Consider the following 19,660-nt stretch of genomic DNA (forward strand, 5'->3'; position numbering starts at 1 on the left):
GGAAGGAAACCAACAAACACACCAAAACTGTCCAACAACTCCATTTAAAAAAAAAAAAAAAAGACAACATGAATCCCACTTTGTACGAACAGAAGAGAAAAAAAACCAAAGACGTCACTTCAGGGTACCTAGGAAGCTCTCCCAGTGCAGTTTCCACCCTGATTCCTGCCATGCTTAAATCCTGCTCTTTAATGCCAGGATGCCCAGGGAACACCGTGGGTCTCGTGCCACGGAGCAGCTCCCCAGCACCACAACCAGCCAAGCACGAGAGCACGGGCGCTGCCCCTGGCATGCACAGCAGCTCCCCAAGCACACCCAACTGCTCCGGCACCTGGAAGCAGCTGTGTTCTTTAGGGCAAGGGAAGAAATACAAGAAGTTGTAGCTCCCAGCATGGAGACAGTGACAGACTGGGAACAGACCATCTAACTTTGGTATTTCTGGCCTTTTCTTTCTGGCACCCCCACAGGGAGGGGAAGAATTCAGATAATGACACTGAGTAAGAGCACTCCGGACCTTCGGATTTCTCCTAGTTGCACTGTTTAGGCGTAAAGTTGGCCCAAGCACTAAATTTTTTCTGTCGGGACAGGGAGGAGCAAATCTGGATTCCCAGGACCTCAGACGTTGGTAACGGTGACTCTGACAGCCCAGGCAGGCGGGTGCCTTGGAGCAGTGGCACAGCAGAGGATGCCGCCTCCACCACGCTGCGTGTAGCTCCCCCAGCACCCCCTGCCACGGAGGCTGGGTGGGTCTGCTGGGAAACACCAAGCTCCCACCAGCATCACCAGACTCTGACATGCATGTTTGGAAATGAACAAGCCATTGAAAGACAGAGAAGAAGAGGGGAAAGAGAATGATAAAAGAGGAGATGGGAGGGAGGGGAGTAAAAGGCTTTTACTTACCAGAGTTGCAGGGTGTGCCTTGAGCAGTTAAAGACAGAGCCTTATGGAGCAGTTCAGCCGTATCACACACAGTGTAAAGCTTGGTGTTAGCGTCCAGCATGCGACTGTTTTGTTTGCAAAAAGAACCCCACACACAGGTCGTCCTCTTTCACTTTGTGTGTTTTGTTTAAGTCCCGGAGGGTTAGTTAAACTTGTAAGCAAGGATGTCAGTTAATCTTAAAAACAGTTGACGTGAAACACAAACTGTACAGGGACACATCATGCTCAATTTAGCGCGTTCTGCTTTGCTTTTTTTTTTCTTTTTAATTTTATAACCTCTGTCTTGACAATTGGATGTTTCCAGCAAGCAAATGTTAAGAGTCCTTCATGCTCCCTGTACAATGAAGCAACTGTACCACACAACAGCCACGTGATAATCTCATATGTGGGCCAAGGATCTACGGCGGAGCCATAGTGCCATTTTGCTTCTTTTCCTGGGCTTCGTCAAGAGAGTGAGTGAAAACTGTTCTGACCTGAGCCCCACAGCACGCTCCTGCTGCACGGAAATGGCCCAGCGAGCCCAGGAGAAAGCTTGCACACCAAGGTCATTTTCCTGCCCAGGAAGGAGGAAAAGGGAAAGGGAACAGCATCCTTTCCACTGGCAGGCTTCTCTCAGCTGCAGCAGTGGCAGAAGTGTCGAAGCTGTGATGGCTGAGCCGTGACCACCGCCTGGAGCGGGTTTGCTGTGCGGAGCAGCGGCACTGCGGGCTCGCTCTGCCAGACGGGGACTGATGGGACTTGCATGGTGACAGCCAAAATGTGTTGGAAAGCCCATTTCAAAAGGGAGATGCTGTATTTGTAAGTGAAGGCTGGAGATACAGATCTCAGATAAGCAGCCCTACCCCGTCTTCCCGTGATCTGCTAGAGCAGGGCTTCACTCACAGACCCAGCAGCCCAAACCCACACCATGTCCAGATCTGAGTAAGCCGTTGCTTCAGAGTACAGGGAGCCAGCAAGCAAACACACAAATATATCCATCGACACATGTATATACACTTATATAACACGTACATGTATATCTGTGAATGACTGAGGACAGCTCACACCAGTACAGAGGCAGTAAGGACGCGCCTGGAGCCCCCCTACCCCACGGGACTGGCAGGAGCACTGGGGCCCAGCGGGCCCAGCTGGGGGCAGTGCAGAACCTGTGTTTGTGGGGGCCCTGGTGGGACAACGCAGTCCCCTTCCAGTTGGAGGGCAACTTCATCGAGGCACAACCCAAACAAATCCCTCGCCAGGCCCTGAGATGCACGAGGCTGCAGAGGCGAACGTGCTTCTGCAGAAACCCACCTTCATGTGCCTCCTGCATGCGGACTGCCTGCGAGCCCCAGCCCTCCCTGGTTAAACACTGAATGGGCATTACTTGAGGAGACAGGCTTGCCAAGGGCACCACTTTCAGGACAGAACTCCATTTTCCTCTGCCCACCATGTGAGCAAGCCAACCTTTTTTCAGCTCTGACTGAAAGCATTGCAAAGGACAGCTCCCTCTCAGTGACCTGCAACAGCAGGTCAATGGCTCCTGTTCGGCCACCAGTGGCCACCCCAGCCCAGACACTTCAGGTCATGGACAGAAGAGATGGGAGGCAATCACATACAAGTAAGAAAGCTGACGGGCAGGAGTGGCTGGTGGCCATGAGACACAGAACCGAGCACAACCGTGTTCACACCCTGAGGAGGGCCCTGTGCCGTGCGGCCACTGGGCCGAGCGGGGACCAGTACCTTGTGCTCTGTCTCCTGAGCCAGCTGGCTCTGGAGCTGCTGGAGCTGCTCCGAGGAGTCGCTGCAGAGCGCCTGGTAGGTGTCCTTCAGGGCAGCGATCTGAGCGGAAATCTGTTCCTTCTCCTGATGGGAAAGCCTGCAAGGGAAAGGAAAAACTCTCAGGGAAGTTACACAAACCATCTCCCAGCTCCCGAGAACGAAAAAAGTTTTCTCATGAAGGAAAAGGCCAAACCCACAATGAGTCTCCTCTTCACACTGCCCTACTTTTTGCCTGGCACAGTGAAAATGAGGGACAGTAATTGTGCTCGGCAAAGACTGACCTGCATTATAATGACCAAATCCCCAAATATTCGGGGTTAGTTCACTACTAAAGTGGACTAGTATTGTCCCAACAGAATAAACAGGTTTCATAGTTCATAGTTGTTGCAGATCAGAAAAATGGCCACTTTCCTATGTAGCTAGGCACTGTTTTCAATGGCAATCAGGCAGTGGGCTCTGAGGACACCAGCCCACCAGCACCCACCTCAAGGTAACTCAGCTCCCCCCTCTGCTCCCCCTGCCTCCCTCCCTCCTCAGGCTGCACTCACTTGTGGCTGTGCTTTGCCAGGAAGATTTGTGAAGTTTTGATGGCCTCAGAGACCTGCTCCTTCTTCGCAGCCAGCTCCTCATTGAGGGCCTGTTGAAAAAGCAGAAGGAAGCTTAATTCAGCTGTGGAAAAAGAGTTGAAGTTAAACAAACAGCCTCAAAGTTGCCCTCACAAACCATGCCATAGAAAGCCTCGGGGCTTTTGGTCATTAGAGATGTAGGAAAGCTCTCCTGGAAGCAGAATAACGCCGTGATACAACAAGGACAGGCACATGTAACACGTGTTGGTCAGAGATGGACAGAGAAGGCCCTGTGTTTACCTGCTGCTCTGAGATGGACTTCTCGATGTCGCCCAGCTCTCTGCTGCTCCTGGCAGCAGCCATCCTGCCTTGCACGCTCTGCCTCAAGCCCGAGGCCCAGCCCAGGAGCTCCTTCACCTTGTCCACATGCTCCTGCTTCTCTTCCTCCACTACTTTCTGCAAAACAGAGGAGAAAGACAACCATGTCAAGGGGGTCCCAGCTGCCCAGAGGCAGAGAGGCTCTCAGGAGCAGCACCTGAGACACAACCTAAACGTGGAACTGAAAAGCTGAGGGTGGACGTCAGAGAAGTGAAGCAGCATCCTTGTGGTGCCAGGAAATGAGCCTGGATGATTGTAATGGAGTTCAGTTCCGTACAGTACCCTTACCTCCTCTTCCTCCAGGCGCCGCAGAGCATCGCTGATGTACTTCACGTGCTGCGTGGTTAGTGTCACCAGAGCTGTATAGCGAGTCCGCAAATCCATGAACTGCAAAGGGACAGACGGAGAAACAGGACGCATCAGTCACAACCAGTGAATCAGTGCAACGTACCGTACAGTACACGACATGGATGCACCATCTCTCCCTTGGGAGGATCCCCAGGCACCTCGCAGACCCAGTATAGCACCACTGAAATGCAGCAACTCTGGAGGGGAGGGATGTGGCCACACACGGCATGCTGCACAACACTGGAGCGAAGGGAAGACTCCGGTCACGGACACTGGGGCAGGTGCTCAACTCTTACAAAGAGGGCCACTGGGATCTTTAAAATCCACATGGAGCAGACAGGAGCTCAGTCTCTAAAGGGCTCATCCCAAAGATGCACACACAGTAATGCTGCATGGCGCTCCGGTTATTTACCTCGCTGGGCCGAAGGGCTGAGCTGACCCTGCTGGATTTGACCCAGGGGTTCCCAGGAGTCTAGGTATTTCATACCTGGTGCTTAGAGCACTAAGCCATCCTCTCTGGCTATTGGAAAAAACAACGAGGGTGGAAACTTTATTTATACAGAGAGTTCAGCAGAAAGGAGCTCATTTCACAGAGGCTGCTTGGCGATTTGCTCAGAGTAGAGGAGCCCCCCACACCACTCGCAAGGGGCGCAGACGCGTTCCCACCTCCTGTGTGATGGCATCTGAGGATGAGAGCATGCGCCGACGTTTCATGGGGGATTTCTGCTGCGACTCCACAAACGCCCGGTATGTCATGAGCTGCAACTCATAGTCCTGCAAAGGAAACCAGGGTGGAGAGAAAGATGTTGCAGTCATTTCTTTCATACTGCACCCTCAGATCTCTAATTCCTGCTAGTTTGCCTGCAGCTGGATCTCTGCTCATGCCCAAAGTTAAGAGCATGCAAGATGCAAACTGTCCTGGGGCTGTTTCTGCCCAGCCAACTGTGCCCTAGATTTAGGAAGGGGCCCATACCTTGACAGCAGCCGAGTATTGCTGGGAGAATTTCTGACACTGGTCCAGTTTGGCTTGATTTTTCTCGATTTCTGCAGCCAAAGCCTTCGACAAAATTCAAAGCAAAAATGGTTGTCAAGATGACTGCCACAGGTGAAATGTGCTGAATTTCAGTCCCTGTCCTTTGCCTTTTTGGTGAAGCCTTATAGTCTCCTTCTTTTTTAATGCAAGGCCCATTTCCACCTCAAGTTAAGCAGCTTCTCTGCTTCTCAGACAGCTCAGGCCTGCAGTGTCTTCCCCACCACATTTCACATGCCTTAAAGCATTCATATTTTCAAGCTTACAGATGGAAAAAAAAGACACGGTCACTGCAGTGACCATGCTGTCAAGACATCTCAAGCTCCTGTCTCACCGTTTGCTGGCTCAGCTGCTCCGACAGCACCCGGCTGTCCTCCGCCTGCCCAGGTTTCATCAGCTCCTGCTGGATGGTGATCTCCTCGATCCACTGGATTAGGGTGCTGTGGCACTGCCGGTAATCGCTCAGCACCTCCTGGATGCTTTCCAGCTCCGTGTGGCTGAAAGGAGAATCGGGACAAGAGGAGGGTGAAGACCTGCTGTAGGCTTTAGGGATATCCCAGTCCCCAGTGGGACTCCCAGCTGGAAAAGTATCACTGTAAAGCAGCCGGCCGAAGCTCTCAGTTGAATCATGAAAGCAAATGGGGGCAGGTTTCTCACCGGGTCTCAATCTGGGTGCAGACTCTCTGCCAGCGATCCCACAGCTGGCTTTCCTTCTCCTGAAAGCGCTCGAGGTCGATACTGCGCTCCTGCCTCAGCTGGTACAGCTGCTCTCCCACTGCCTTCGCCTTTGCCATCTCCTCCTTTAGCACGGAGAACACGGAGCTCTTGTCCTTCACTTCCCCAAGCCATTGCTTCAAAAAACAGCAAGAGACAGCTTGAGTTTAACTTCAAGGAAAACAGAACACACGGCTTCCCCTAAGGCTGCCATTAAATCAGAGATTCGCTGCTTCCTGTAGCTGAAAAGCCTGAGAAAGCTGCAAAGAACAAGCCGATTACAGACTTAGGAGATGCCAAATGGAGGGGAGCATGTCGCCAGCTTGGAGCAAGTCAGATTGGATCATCAGCCCCTGTCTTAGGGCAGCGGACACGTAGCTGCCAAGATGTTCATATGTATTAGCTTGTGCCCTACAAGTGAAAGTACAAGGCCATAGCAGCTCCTTTACCTTTACAGAGCAATAGGGGATCACATAAGGAGGACAAAACCTTCCTGGCAGCTATTTTGGGCAAGAAAAACAGCATGCAACATAAATTCAGCACAGAAAGGGAAGGACCCTACTTGGCAAACACCAAAGCGCTGGCTGGTTTCTCCCTGCACACTTTGAAGTGAACAACACCAACCTGTAGGGCAGTTCTGTGCGACTGAATAGCTGTCAGGTCAGCTGGGACGGCCTCCTCCTGGCTCAGCTTGACCTCATATCCTTTGACCAGAGACTCTGCTCCTTGGGTGCTACGAATAATGACATCAACCGTCTTCAACCTGGCAAATCAGAGAGAGACAGCACATTGACACCCAAAATTTGGCAGAGATCCTCTTGACTGTGAGGCTGTTTGCACCACATGTCACAGACTGATGGCGCTCAACACAAATTGTTGAGTTAGAGGAACAGAAGAAGGGTTTGTAGCAGACGGATACAAAAAGGTACCCACAAAGAGAGGCAGGTCCCAACTCACTTGTCCAGGTAGATGGAAGACAGCCCGTACATCTGGTCCATCTTGTTCACCACCAAGTCGAGTTCAGAACGCAAATGCGGCGTGCTGGACCCAGCAGGAGCTTTGTCGAGGAAGCTGTAACACCTCTCAGAAACGTACCGCAGGTCGGATTTGAGCCTCTGCAGATCCTCCTGCACACGCTGTGGAAGGAAGGGAACAAACATGAAAGGGGCGCCCAAGCAGGCAGAGAAAAGCAGGATTGTCCTGGTGAAGGGGACAGGGATGAAATCAAGCAGGAAGCTCGCTTGATTTCCTGCGTGCTTTCTGTGCAAGATCCCCTCAAACACGCAGAGGCAGGCACCCACTGCCCACACATTCACCACGGAGAAGTTAAAGCCAGTCCAGGCACAAGCCACAAGCAGTGGCCGGCAGCTTCCTCTCCTCCATGGCTCTCAGCAGCACTGACCTCCTGCTCGGCGATGCGGAGGGTGTTCTCCTGGATGCTGTCACCGTCTGCTCGGGTGCTGCTGGGGGACTGGATGCGGCTCACAAGTCGCTGCTCACACTCCTCCAGGCGCAGACGGATGTTCTTGAGCTCAGAGAGATACGTCCTGGCAACAGTCTCATCCTTGTCTTCTGCACATCACAGACAAAGCAAAAGAGCAGCTCTCAGCCCCGCTCAGTTCCTTCCTGAAGCCTCGGAGCCACGCACAGCACCGAGGTGCTGGGGGGTCTCAGCTCAGGTGGAAAATCAAGTGAATCAAGTCAACTCATTCAAACACTGCCAAGAACGAGTCCAGCCACAGGACACCTCACGTGGCAAAGCCAAGGCCACCAGCCCCAGTGGGACTCGGTCCTGCCATGCCCCCAGCTCTGAACAGTGGGACTGCGGCTGCCAAAAACATTTTGTTAAAAGACTGAACACGGAGAGGACTCTGTGCTCAGAATGTGTCCCGACTACTGACTAAACTCGTCTCCAACAATGTTAGGATAAGAGGACTTGGCAGTTAACCTGAATATGCAAAGCCCAAGCCTGCTCTGCAGGAACATCACTGGACAAAGGCTGAACATTTGAATGGATGGAGGAATAAGTAGAGCAGCTGCACACACCATCATCCAGCCAGCTCAGAAAAAAATGAGAAAATGAAGCCGTCCCATAAATCCTTTGTTTATTAGTCCCCACAGCTCCTGGTTAATCCATCAGCCCTGTGAAGCTTACCATTCTCCATGGACTCCAGCAGCTGTCGGATGTGTTCCTTGGAAGAATCCACTTCTTCCTCCAAGCGCAGCCGGTCTGACACTGAGAAGAGCTCCGAGTCCCGGCTGTCCTGCAGGAAGTCCTCGTAGTGCGCCTGGAGGCTCCTCATGGCTTGCTGGCACTCCCCTTGAGCCAGGGATCTGAGCTGCAAGCGGAAAAGCAACGTCCATTTCCAGCCTCCTGCAGATCACCTGAAGCCAGCCTCCCAAGTGCAGCACCTCCATTTGCCAAGTATTTTCTCTTCCGAGGAGAAACGGCAAGCTCCTCCGTATCAGCCTCAAGTCTCCCTCCAGCCTTGCTCACTCCCTAATGAAATGCTAAGTCCACAATCTCTTATTTCAGTTCAGTGCAAACTGCTGATGCTTTTTTTTACTGGGAAAAAATGCACTGAAACCTGGTCAAAGACCCTTGGCTTCCCGGTCCTTGTGGTCTCTGCTCTTCCCTTTAACACTTCCTTTCATCCCCATCCACGCGAGGAAAGCCGGCAGTGCAGCAGTGCAGCTCAGGAGCCAGACACACAGAAATTTCTACCGTACCTTTTCCATGCTGAAGCTTTGCACCAAGGCGATGTCCTTCCGCAGGTAGTTCCAGGAGATGAGGCTCTTTGTGTTCATGTGGAGCTGGTGCCACAGAGCCATCACTTTCTGGTACAACTGCTCAACCCTATGAAGGGAAGGAGCAGATCTGTCAGCCCCAGACCTCCCCAGCACAGCAGCCCTGACCCTGTTCATCCGCCGGCCACCACTGCCAAGCAGCAGCCTGCCACGCCAGCAATCCCAGCCTACAGCAACACTCCTGCCCTCCTGCTGCTCAGTGCAGGAGGTCCCTCCAGGAATCCCTCCTCCCAAACTGATATTTGCTCTTTTACAAGCTACCAGAGTGGTTGCTGTGACAGAGCTTGCAGCCCTACATCCACAAGGGATTCCTTCCTTCGCTCACCCCTGTTCCTCCACCCCGGCTCCTTCCCACAAGGAGCTGCTCCTCCCATGCCATCACCCTGCCTCTTGCAATTCATGCTGACCAAACGCCAGGCAGGGACGTTTTCCTGCCCCCAGCACAGCAGACCTCTGAAAAGTAAATAACCCACCGCGCAAGGAGTCTCTGCACCCCTGGGATTCCCCCACAGCAGAGACCAGCCAGTTACCTGTTGGCCACCTCGATGGCCTCTTTGTTGGGAGGGGGGATCAAGAAGCACACCGAGGGCACCATGGCCTCGTTCCCCGTGGGGCTGATCACCTTCCATTTGGTTCTCTGGGAGTTGTCTTCCAGCACGCACTCGTCGTTCCTGCAGATGGTGATCTGCGGCGGCACCAACACGCAGCCCGTCAGAGCCAGCAGCGGGGCCGCTCGCGCCCACCCTTGCTGCCAGCCCTGTCCCGCAGAGGACGGCCAGCCCCCACGAACACGGCTCCATTTCATCAAGCAAAAGCAGATTACACTGCCCAGCAGTTCCGCATGCACTGTCTGGAGAGGAAGGCGCTAGGAAGTCAAACAAAGCTGGCTGCCACCCACGTGCTGGTTTGGCTGAGGTGGGTGAAGCTCACCCTCCTCGAGGAGAAGGACTTTAACTCCTGCCCAGAATAAATCTGAGACGTGGAAGTCTCCTCCGGGAGAACCAGCCAGCTACTTCCCTCCTCCCCACTTCCCACTCCGTTCCTGCTTGTCATTGACAGACAAACTAAACTGGTCCTAAACCATCACAGGCAGCGCTCCCCTGCCTCGTTCTTGCAGCCCGCTCGGAGCCTCACCTCGATCTGCCGATAGTCACAGACAGCCTTGATGGGGATCGTGCTCTTCACGAGGTGCTCCGGGTTCCTGGGCCTGAGCTGCACGATGGTTTTGGAGCGGCCCACCAGGCTGGCGACGGAGCTCTTCGACTGGATGAGCTGCTCCTTCTCGTCCTGGCAGGAAGAAGGACCAAGCACGGGTTGCTCGAGGACGAGGAGGAGAGGAGGTTTCTCTCAAGCACCTCGGCACCCCCTGCCCCAATGCCAGCCTTCATGAGGCTGAACAACCACGTCAGGAGGAGCCGGCTGCCCTGACCAGGGTGGGAAGAAGGGGTCAGGAGAGACGGGGTGGGAGGAAAGGTGGGAGGGAGACGAGTTCAGCTTGGGCTGGGACCTCTCCACTACTCCTCCCACTGCCCTGCCAAGCTGCATGCACGCCTCTGGCTCTTTTGCTGCTAGGACGAGAAGACACTGTCTTTCAAAAGGGGAAAAAAAAAAAAAAAGAGAACACAGCATACACCAAAATGAAAGTCCCAGGAGGTTTAAATGGCAAAGAGCAGGACAAGCCCCAGCCCGAAGCCAGGGACACTGAGTTGCCTGGAGGAGACACCACAGAAGCATGCTCCCTTTTCTAAAGCAAAGGATGAAGGCGTGTTTAAATCAACGGCTGGAATGGGGATACAATGAATTATGTGGTAAAACATCTCAGGAGAAGTGGCTAGTGGTGGAGTGATGGCACAGGTCTCTGGATTTGGGCAGAAATCTGCTGGCTGGAGGGACACGTTGTGTGAGTGACTCCCACGAGTCCCTGCTGGGTTCGGAGATGGGACGACCCAGGGGGCTGGTGGCAAAGCTCCCACAGAACAACCTCTGGCCACTGATGGAGACGTGTGCGGATCACGACACTGGAAGCTCGTGTGATTAGTCGCTGCTAGCCTGATCTGGCTGCAAAGGTTAAAAAGGATCCCAGAAAAGAAGCTCTCCCTCATGCTTTGTACTCTCAGGGTTGGTTAGTGTGCTAAGAACAGTGGAGGATAATTCAATGGTAAAAAAACAAACAAAAAAAAGAAGAAATGATTAAATAAACTACCTGTGCCTGTCCCCGGGAGCATGATTGGAAGAAATACAACTTTAACTCATTAGGTAAGAAAGAGAAATAAAGCTGAGCTGGGGCAGCTGCCCCTGTCCTGACCCTGCGGACGCTCTCCAGCACCAGCCTCTCCCGCCCGCCGGCCGCATCCCAGGGCTGCCAAACACGGCTCAGAGAGCCCTGCGGGCTGCTCCACGTCCTGGAAACCCTGCAGGACAGAGCAGGACAGCCCCGGGACCGTGACAGAGAGGACGGGCCCCCGAGCCTGCAGGATAGGGGCCAGCAAGCCCTGGCCCAGCTGACGCACCCATCGTGAGCCAGCAGCGGCATCGCAGCCTCCCTGCGGACATGCTGCACAGCAGTGGAGTCCACCAAAAGTAAAGCCAAAGCAGCCACCAGCCTTCACAAGCAGATTTAACCTCCCTGCCCTTCCATCAGGGCTGAGGTTAACCCACAGCCCAAATCCTCCCTGTCCATGCCTTCAAACCCCATCTGAGGCTTTGCCACCCACCGCCCACTGCCATGGTGCAAAGGATTCATGGCAGATTCGGTCTGTGCAAAGAGCAGAGCTTCTCCTCCTACCACCATGCTCTGAGGGAGCTAGCAAGCTGCTAACAAGCAGCAGCATAACGAGAGCAGGTTTCAGGTCCACTCGATGCCTCCACCAGCAGAACATGGCCACCGCCACGCAGCTGCGGGCAGGCACCGATGGGAGAACTAGCTCAGTTGTTTTGTTCTCCACATCTCTACCTACAGCCTCGCACAGACAGCACTTGCCACCTCTCTTTACCAAGGGGCACGGGAAGATGGTGGCAAGTGTCCCTAAACAAGGACCTGTACCCTGCTGCAGCCACCGAGGCCCAGCTCTCAGCAGCAGCATTAAGCGCACACGGCGGTGCAGGGGGGGTCACGCACAGCCTGTGCCCCACGGCCGTGTACAGCAGGCACACAGGGCCCCGAGCAGCACTGCTGCAGTGGAGCAGGGCAGGCGCTGCCCACCCGGGGCGACGGGGACTTCAGCAAACCCACCATGGAGTCCTGCAGCAGGTCCTCCAGCCGCGTCAGGCTCGTGTTGTGGTCGCAAGAATACTTCCTTTTGATGGAGTCCTGCAGGTTACGCAGGTACGTCTCCGACTCCCGGGCATCGCTGAAGAACTGAAAAGCCAAAGAGCGTCACAGAAACCTGCACAACTCGGCCCAGCTGTCAGCAACCCCCAGCTCTACAGGAGACCACCCCAAAACCTCAGCGAGCAGCATCCTGCTGCTGTTTGGTAGCACTGCAGGAGCAGTGACCATCCTGCACAGACGGCCAGAACCGCACGGAAGCCGAGCCCTCTGGCCCAAGTGAGATATTCCCTGAGAGCAGCTTAAAAGAAAGAGATGGTTCAGCAGAAAGCGCCCTGATGAGCACTGCAACCCCCTGCTTCCCTCTCCCACAAAGGGACACGCAGAGCACGAAGCTCATGCGCCGGGATGCAGCAGCTGCTCCATCGCAGCCCGCTCGTGCCGCAGGGTTTGCTCTCCCGCTGAAACCAGGGGAATTTGGGGCTCCCCTCCTGCGTACCTGAAAATAGGCAGCATTCTCCTTCACGTGCTGCTCCACACACAGGCAGAGCTGCTTAATCCACTGCCACTGAGTCTGCACAGCAGCGCTGTAGGCCTGGGAAACACGCAAACAGCAGTGAGTGATGAGCACTTCCCAGCAGGAGGGTCACAGGAAGGACAGCGCTGCTGCCGGTGGATGGACGTAGATGGGCAAGATCTGGCTGCAGCCAGGATTGTTTGGACGCAGACACAGAGCACGAGAAGGCAGAACAGGAACCGGCACACGTCGGGGGCTGCTGCAGACGCAGGTTTGCCTTCTGCCTGCCTGCCTGCCAGCAAACCACACGCCGGACGCAGCGTGCCCCTGCAGCCCTCTGCTTCACCACCACAAAATGGGAAATGGGGCGAGCCGTGGCCATTCCCTGCAGCCCCACGCTGCTGGAGGGGGCTCACGCTCTGCACAAGCTTATCGGTGCCTTATCACCAGGCCAGGCGTGTTTGGGAACGGCTTTATATTTCTCACTGTGTCCCCAGATTAAAACAGCTCTATTGTGGCTCTGATGTGCTTCTGCCACCACAAAGCACCACCAGCTCTGAGCACCTGTGAGGGCACCGCGGGGCAGGGCAGCAGCTCCGCACGTCCCCAAGGCCATGCCAGGTTGGCTCCCCCCCCAGCTCTCCCCCTGCCCGCTCACCTCTACGGTTTGCTTGGCGGGGTGGTTCTCCAGGGACAGCAGCTCGGCTGTGTCCTGCAGGGACCGCAAGATGTCCTGCTTCTCTTCCAGCTCCATCGTCAGCTCCTGTGTGAAGGACACGAGCAAAGGCCAAATCTTGGCTATCAAAAACTGCCTACACTCAGAGCACGTGGCCAGCTAATAAAACAAGCAGTAACAGAGCACTGCAGTAAACATCAGCAGATCTCAGCTGCCGATAGGAAACCAGCAAGGCTTGTCAGAGTAGCACAGCCGTTTCCCATCAGGATGCCTCCTGCACCAAACACACGGGGCAGACCTAACACAGATGCTGGAAACCTGCCCAGGGACCTCTCCAGTTCCAAACATTACAATTGTGGAAAGACAGCAATTTATTTATACTGCTTTAAAGAGGAATCAATTTTCCTCTTTAGCCCAGACTTTTTTTTTGCTACATAAGCATGTCTTTAGTTTCAAGCGGTGCTAAAAGAAATCTTTTGATGCCTTTTCAACTCATGCTCAATTAAAACAGATACTTTTTTGTACCTTCGGCTCTAGGGAGAGATCTTTTATCAGCTGCACTCAGGAGCTACAAGCTCAGTGACTTGGGAAGGAGCATGCTACCTCTGGGGACTTGTGCAAGTAGCTGAAGGTGCCTCAGTAGCTCAAGAGCAGAGCAGAGCAATCCACAGAGCACCCATCCTGCCAGCCCAGCGCCGGGCCACTCACTCACCGAGAAGTAGTTTCTCTTGGCTGCAATGTTTGGATTGTTGTCGCTCCAGTCATATGCCAGCTCCTCTTCCTCCTTCTCGTTCAGCCAAATCAGCTCAGCAGTGGCCCGAGACACAAACCCATGCAAGCTCTGCAGGTGTCTCAGTCGGAAGCTCGAGGTTTCCTGAGCAGAACGAAGCGACCCATGCATGAGCTCTGGGAGCAGGTGCTGAGCCTCGGCAGAGACTCACAGCTCCTCTTTCCTGCTTGGAAGACGAGCGGTTTCCCCAGCCTCCCCAGCAGAGCAGGGATGCTCGACCTGCATGGCCAGGACAGACCTGCAGTGGGAGACGTCGCTCGAAGCGCACACGAAGCGCACTCACCATCAGTTTGCAGTACTGTGTCTCCAGCTTGCCGAGCGTCTCTGTGTAGCTGGCACGGAAATTCTGAGACATTTTACCCTGAAGGATGAAAGCGTTCCCGTTACCCGGTGCAGGACAGCGTCCTTTAAAACCCCACCTCCAAATCTTTCTCCCCAGCTCTGTATGAGCAAGAGGAAAAGAGGATGGCTCAGGGCAGCAGCCTCTTACACCAGCCCAGCATCATTCAGAAGCTCTGTCCTTAAAAAATATCCACCCCAGCCACCTTCACCCACAAAAGTGACACCCTGATGCCCTCCCCTTTCCAAGCGCAGCGCGAGGCCCAGCACCACCCCATGCACAGCACCATACCTCATACATGCGGGCCTCCTTGACGCTGGAGCCCAAGTCCTCCACGCTGGCGTGGATGTGCCGCTGCGTCTCCAGCTGGGCTTCCACACTCGGCAGGTCGCTGCCCCACTCTGCCCGTTCCAGCCTCATCTGAAACAGGCCAAGAGGTCCAAGTCAAGCTCCTGCAGACCAGGAGTGCTATCTCAAACAGACACGAGGGCAAAGAAAACTCCTAGGTCACTGAAGAGGCAACAAACATCCCACCAGTCCTTGTAGGTCTCAGGCCTACAGAAGACCAAAGGACTGACTGCATCATGACAGATTTGCATGCAGCTTTAAAGAATTTTCCAATATCTGCTGAAGAATGGGATCACAAGAGGCCAAACTCAAGACAAAAGCATCAGTGCTCTCCAGAAACTCTGAACCATCGAAACAATTACTATTTGCAGATAAAGCCAGGAAAAAAAGCAACACCAGGCCATCTTCAGTCTGGTCCAGAGAGGCAGAGGCGGCTCTCACCTGCATTTCCTCGACCCAGGCCAGCAGCTCGTACACGAAGCGGAGGCTGCCTTCGTCTTCGGAAGAGGAGATGGCCACGAGCTCTGTCCTGGTCATGGGCTTCCGGAACCAGGAGGCAGAGGAGGTGTGCAGCCCTTTGGTCAGGGGCTCGCCCTTCACGTGCGTGGTGCTCAGCGTGGAAGCGGGCGCCAGCTCCAGGGTGGAGAAGTGGCCCTTCCTGTACAGGTTGGTGCACTCGAGCCTCAGTGTCACCAGCTCGTCTTGCAGCCGCATGATCCTGGCGGAGCAAACAAGGCACGTGTGAGCAGACGGGGCTGGTGCTGCGCTGCCTCCTGGCACGTACGCGCCCTCCCTCCCCGCAGCGGTGCGGAGGAGCCTGAGCACGCTGCTCCAGGCGCAGGCTGTGTGAGCCACAGCTCCTCTCACCTGAACACCAGCTCCTCCAGCTGGTAGTAGTTCTCATCCCGGAGGATCTGCACATCCACCTGCAGCTGGCGGATGAGCCCCTCGCACTCCTGCAGGTACACGACCACGTCGGACTCGTACTGCACCGGCTGGCCGGACTCCAGGTGAGCGGCGTCCTGCACCGAGACGGGGGAGTCTGAGGGCTGGGTCCCCTCCAGTCCAGGCACACGGGCAGAGAGAACGGGGTGGAAACCCAGCACTGACTTCAAGACTGAAAGGAGCTTTTCATCCTCAAGCTTGACCCGAGTGGAGGAACATCCACTCCTAACTCACACAGCACCCAGGACGTCCCCTTTAGAACAGCTTCTGCAGATGAACTGAAAATTGTTCGTGATGGAGGCTCCCTGCAGTTAGTGACTGCTGTTAAATGGGCACTTCATTTCTTGCTTGGGTTCAACCAGTTGCACCCATCCCTTGCTCCTCGCTGCACCTCTTTCTCCCAGAACAAAACACTCTTCTGAAATGTACTCCACACCCAGGTAGCTACAGTCTGCAACCCAGTCTTTTCTGCCACTCTTTCAGAGAAAAAAAAAAAGCATATTTCTGTGGGTTTTTTTAAGCCATATGTTACCACAAGCTTTCCCAGAACTGTAGTTCTCTTCCAAGCCAGCAGCTTTGCAGAGGTCCAGCCTCGCTAGCTGCACCACCAGCAGCAGCCTGTCTGTCCCCAGGATCCTTGTGCTACAGACCACCGGGTATCCACCTGTGCACCTACAGTCCTGCTGCGAGGGGCTCAACATCACAGGCAAAGAAAGCTGCCCGAGGAACCCCCAGCCCCACGCAGAAGAGAGGAACAGAGATGGGCATAAAAGAATAGGCAGGAGAAAAACCACCGGGAGGAAAATAACACCCCCCACTCACAGCTTGCAGCGTGTTCTTCGCGAGAGTGAGTTTTTCTTCACAGCTCAGAGCACCATTCTGGATTTTGTTCGCGATTTGTAGCAGCAACTCCAGCCTGTGACGACAGAGGGAAGAGAATGAGAACGGCTTTGGGACACCCCTCCAGGCAGGGGCGCGGGGGATGTCCCCGCAGGGCTCTGCCCGCAGCAGGCGCAGCACCGACCTCTCCACCGCTGGCCGCAGAAGCTTCTCGCGCTCCAGCATCTCTATGATCAGCTTGCCCCACTCCTCCTCCACATCGTTGGGGTGGTACCCCTGGGGCAACTTGATGCGCCCAAATTCAATCCATACCTGGAGAAAACACCAACAGAATGGCATTTCATTCCTCCTTCTTGAGCTGGCCAGAGACAGACTCCAGCAAAGAAAGTGGGGCTATGAGGCAACAGCTCTGCCTCCGCTCCTGCTGAGTGCTACTTGCTAAATAATTTGCCCTGAGGGTTATTTCCACTTCTCTAATCCAAAATAAACCTGGAGTGAGCACACTTTAGTCTTGCTAAAAGCACAACACTCCCACCTACAAACCTCTGGGTAGCTATGACAAATCTTACCTCTAACAGTTTGTAGAGCTCCTCTATCCTTCCTTTTTCCTGCTCTCTCGCTGGGATTTCAGTTTCTTTGAAGTGTATGTATTGGTTATAAAGTGCCTGGGATGAGAAAGGTTGCATCAGAAACCACCCCGGTGAATGCCACCGCTTGGCTCTTGGTGCCAAGGACACAGGATTCTGCAGAGGGACCTTGCCCAGGACCTACCTTTAGCTCTACGGGGTTCTGGGGGAAGGATTTATCTGACATAAGTATCGTGTGCTGCTTGATCCAGGAGATGAGGGACTCCACGCGGGTCTGGTACTCCAGCCACCTCGAATCGACCTCCTGCGAGGTAGAGCACCCTGCTCAGCTCAAGCACTGCCAGCGGGCAGGACACCGCGGGGCAGAGCCCAGCCCCTCTGGACCAGCGCATCCCCGGCCGCAGCAAGGAGAGAACCCAGGCGGTGTGACCACAGTTGCAGCGCAGACCAGCAGCCTGTGCCTCCCTCCTGGGAGGCCACCCGGGCACAGGAGGGAGGAGGAGGCCTCTTCTGGCGAGCTGCTCCCTGGAAGCCAGCTCAGCTTCCCCAAGCTGCCCATGGCTTCCCCAAGGGCTCAAAACTTGGGGGATAATCTGCATGATATAGAGAGTGGCACGGCCCTGAGGCCCACCAGCAGCTCGGGAGGGCAGACACGCTGATGGGGAAGCTCCTTCCTCCCCCTGAGCTTGTTCCCAGCCTGTTGTGGCTGAAGGGGAAACCTCCCAACCCGCAGCGATGCAGCATCCCAGCTGGCTGCAGGGCAGCCTCGTGGCCAGGAGCAGAGCAGCATCACTTACGACAGCGCTGATCCCTTCTCCTCCCTCGGGGACTTTGGGAAAGGCATCGTAGATTGAAGACACGTAAGTTATCACAGACTTCTCATCTGGAGACTCGACGTCCACGTCTGGCAAAGGGGAAGCAGAAGTGCTATGAGAGGCAGGAGCAGGCAGAGGGCTCTGCTCTCCCCACCCCAGCCGCTCTCGCCAGCCGCTCACCTTCAGCATCCAGCAGCCGCGTCACCCCCAGCCGCTCTGCGATCTCAAAGGCTTGCTCCAGGTTTTCCCGGTTACTCTGGATCTGCACCCGCTCCATGTCCACCAGATCTGGCCTGCAAAACACACAGCGGGGTCCTGACGCCCAGGGCAGAGCACCCCGGACAGGCACGGCAGCCCCAAGGGGCTGACACCAGGTCCCTGTCCCAGCCGGTGGCTCCCCGAGGGGCGCTGGGCTGCAGCACCCCCAGCCCACCCCCACGGGAAGCAGAGCAGAGTGGCACGGGAAGGCAGCGCTATCTCCAGCTACCAGAAGATGCTTTCTCATGTAAAACACTGCCGCACTCCCTACTCTGGTTTAAAAGCTTTTTTTGCCCCCCTCTCCAGCCACGTTGAAGATGGCTTTTCTTGCAACCTGATGTATTTGTTGCGTTTTCTGAGCGCCCAACTCTCAGCTCCCTCGCAGAGGAGACGATTTCAAGGTAAAAGAGACCCTGGTAGGTCTCACCTACATCTCAAGTGTCCCAGACCACCACCAAATGCAGCGGTGGGCAGGGATCCTCGGGAGGCCCCCACCTCCCACCCTCCTCTCCACCGCTCCTCTCTGCCCACCTGTATCTGTGGATGAGCGCGTTGAACATCTTCCCGTCGCTCCAGCACGAGGAGAAGTTGGTGCACTTCACGCCAATGTACCCTGCGGTCACCTTCTGCGTCCACAGGAGCAGCTTCTCCTTGGCCGACATGTCCCCTGACTCCCCGCTGATGTAGATGTCGGAGATCTGCAAGGAGGCAGAGCCGTGGGGCGATGTGGGAGGAGGGAAGGCTCCACCGGGCGCCTCCAGCTCCTAGGGGCTGCAGCCAGACCCGGCAGCTGCCAGGAAAACCAGGACAAAACTCTTGGTCGCCACGTGGGAGAGGGGCCTGGAGCTGGCGGACTCGGGGAGGGACTGCCAGAGCCACAGGAACACGCCGGGGCGCTGCGTGGTTCGGGCAGAGCGGAGCCCCCGGCACCGGGGAGGCACAGCCGCCGGGTTTGGCAGGGGACGAGGTGCAGATTTGCTCCCTGGCACCAAACCCTGGCTGCCCACCGCTGCCACCAAGCTCACCGGTGCTGCTCCTCCACCCAGAGCCCACTGCCAAGGAGCAGGACCCAGCGCTCGGGGTGCTGGAGGAGAACCGGGCAGCACAGGTCTGCCGCCGCCTCCTGCAGCCAGCGGAGCTGCTCAGGGCACGGCCACCAGCTCGAGCCCGGGGGCAAAGGGGAGAAGGGCGAAGGCTGCCGTGTCCCCGCTCTGCCTCGCCATGGCTGGAGTCACAGGTGCCGGGGTACCGGGACCCACTTTGGGATACCGGGGCCCACTTTTGGGGTACCATGACACACTTTCCCAACAAAAGGGACCGACCATCACAGACTCCTTCCAGAAGCACAGCACTGGCTGCGAACCCCAGACTCGCACGTGACGAAACGCACGTGTCCCCGCATGCCGGAATATTTCTGATTGACACGGCTTTTTCCTTGCCCATCCCCCCAGCTGCCCAATTAGCAGAATTACCTCGCCTTAATTGCGGGGCAGACAAAGCGGGGGGGGTGAGCCGCACATACTTTCAGGGTGCTGTGGAACCATGACCGGCTGCTCGCTCGCTGGGTTCCTTCTCCCAGCTCTGCCGGGAGCAGCAGCACCCAACCCCGTCCGCAGCCTCACCGGGTCCCCTCCAAGCCCCTCCGAGCCCCTCTCCCTCCATCCCCAAAACATCCCTTCGCTCAGTTCCCCCAAGACACGAGCTGGGGAAAACCTCGGCCGCGTCCCGCAGGAGC

General features: G+C 55.6%; 1 protein-coding gene across 16 annotated transcripts in view; it reads right to left on the minus strand.

Moving 5' to 3' along the window:
• MACF1 (microtubule actin crosslinking factor 1) overlaps positions 1-19,660 on the minus strand; it is a 143,068-nt gene that overhangs the window by 77,724 nt on the left and 45,684 nt on the right. For all 16 annotated transcript variants that reach the window (XM_040535285.1, XM_040535287.1, XM_040535286.1 and 13 more), the window contains 30 exons: positions 18,457-18,623; positions 17,848-17,960; positions 17,650-17,756; positions 17,037-17,156; positions 16,835-16,930; positions 16,450-16,577; positions 16,248-16,341; positions 15,348-15,502; positions 14,922-15,198; positions 14,424-14,552; positions 14,076-14,153; positions 13,715-13,876; positions 12,985-13,089; positions 12,309-12,404; positions 11,774-11,899; positions 9,676-9,828; positions 9,072-9,226; positions 8,464-8,590; positions 7,889-8,072; positions 7,136-7,305; positions 6,691-6,869; positions 6,358-6,496; positions 5,677-5,870; positions 5,354-5,516; positions 4,963-5,046; positions 4,656-4,763; positions 3,930-4,028; positions 3,564-3,719; positions 3,246-3,334; positions 2,659-2,794 (listed from right to left, as the gene is read on the minus strand). In XM_040535285.1, coding sequence (XP_040391219.1) covers positions 2,659-2,794; positions 3,246-3,334; positions 3,564-3,719; positions 3,930-4,028; positions 4,656-4,763; positions 4,963-5,046; positions 5,354-5,516; positions 5,677-5,870; positions 6,358-6,496; positions 6,691-6,869; positions 7,136-7,305; positions 7,889-8,072; positions 8,464-8,590; positions 9,072-9,226; positions 9,676-9,828; positions 11,774-11,899; positions 12,309-12,404; positions 12,985-13,089; positions 13,715-13,876; positions 14,076-14,153; positions 14,424-14,552; positions 14,922-15,198; positions 15,348-15,502; positions 16,248-16,341; positions 16,450-16,577; positions 16,835-16,930; positions 17,037-17,156; positions 17,650-17,756; positions 17,848-17,960; positions 18,457-18,623 — 4,089 coding nt within the window. The remainder of the gene's footprint in view (positions 1-2,658; positions 2,795-3,245; positions 3,335-3,563; positions 3,720-3,929; positions 4,029-4,655; positions 4,764-4,962; positions 5,047-5,353; positions 5,517-5,676; positions 5,871-6,357; positions 6,497-6,690; positions 6,870-7,135; positions 7,306-7,888; positions 8,073-8,463; positions 8,591-9,071; positions 9,227-9,675; positions 9,829-11,773; positions 11,900-12,308; positions 12,405-12,984; positions 13,090-13,714; positions 13,877-14,075; positions 14,154-14,423; positions 14,553-14,921; positions 15,199-15,347; positions 15,503-16,247; positions 16,342-16,449; positions 16,578-16,834; positions 16,931-17,036; positions 17,157-17,649; positions 17,757-17,847; positions 17,961-18,456; positions 18,624-19,660) is intronic.

This window comes from Cygnus olor, chromosome 23 (assembly GCF_009769625.2).
Source record: "Cygnus olor isolate bCygOlo1 chromosome 23, bCygOlo1.pri.v2, whole genome shotgun sequence".
Lineage (NCBI taxonomy): Eukaryota > Metazoa > Chordata > Aves > Anseriformes > Anatidae > Cygnus > Cygnus olor.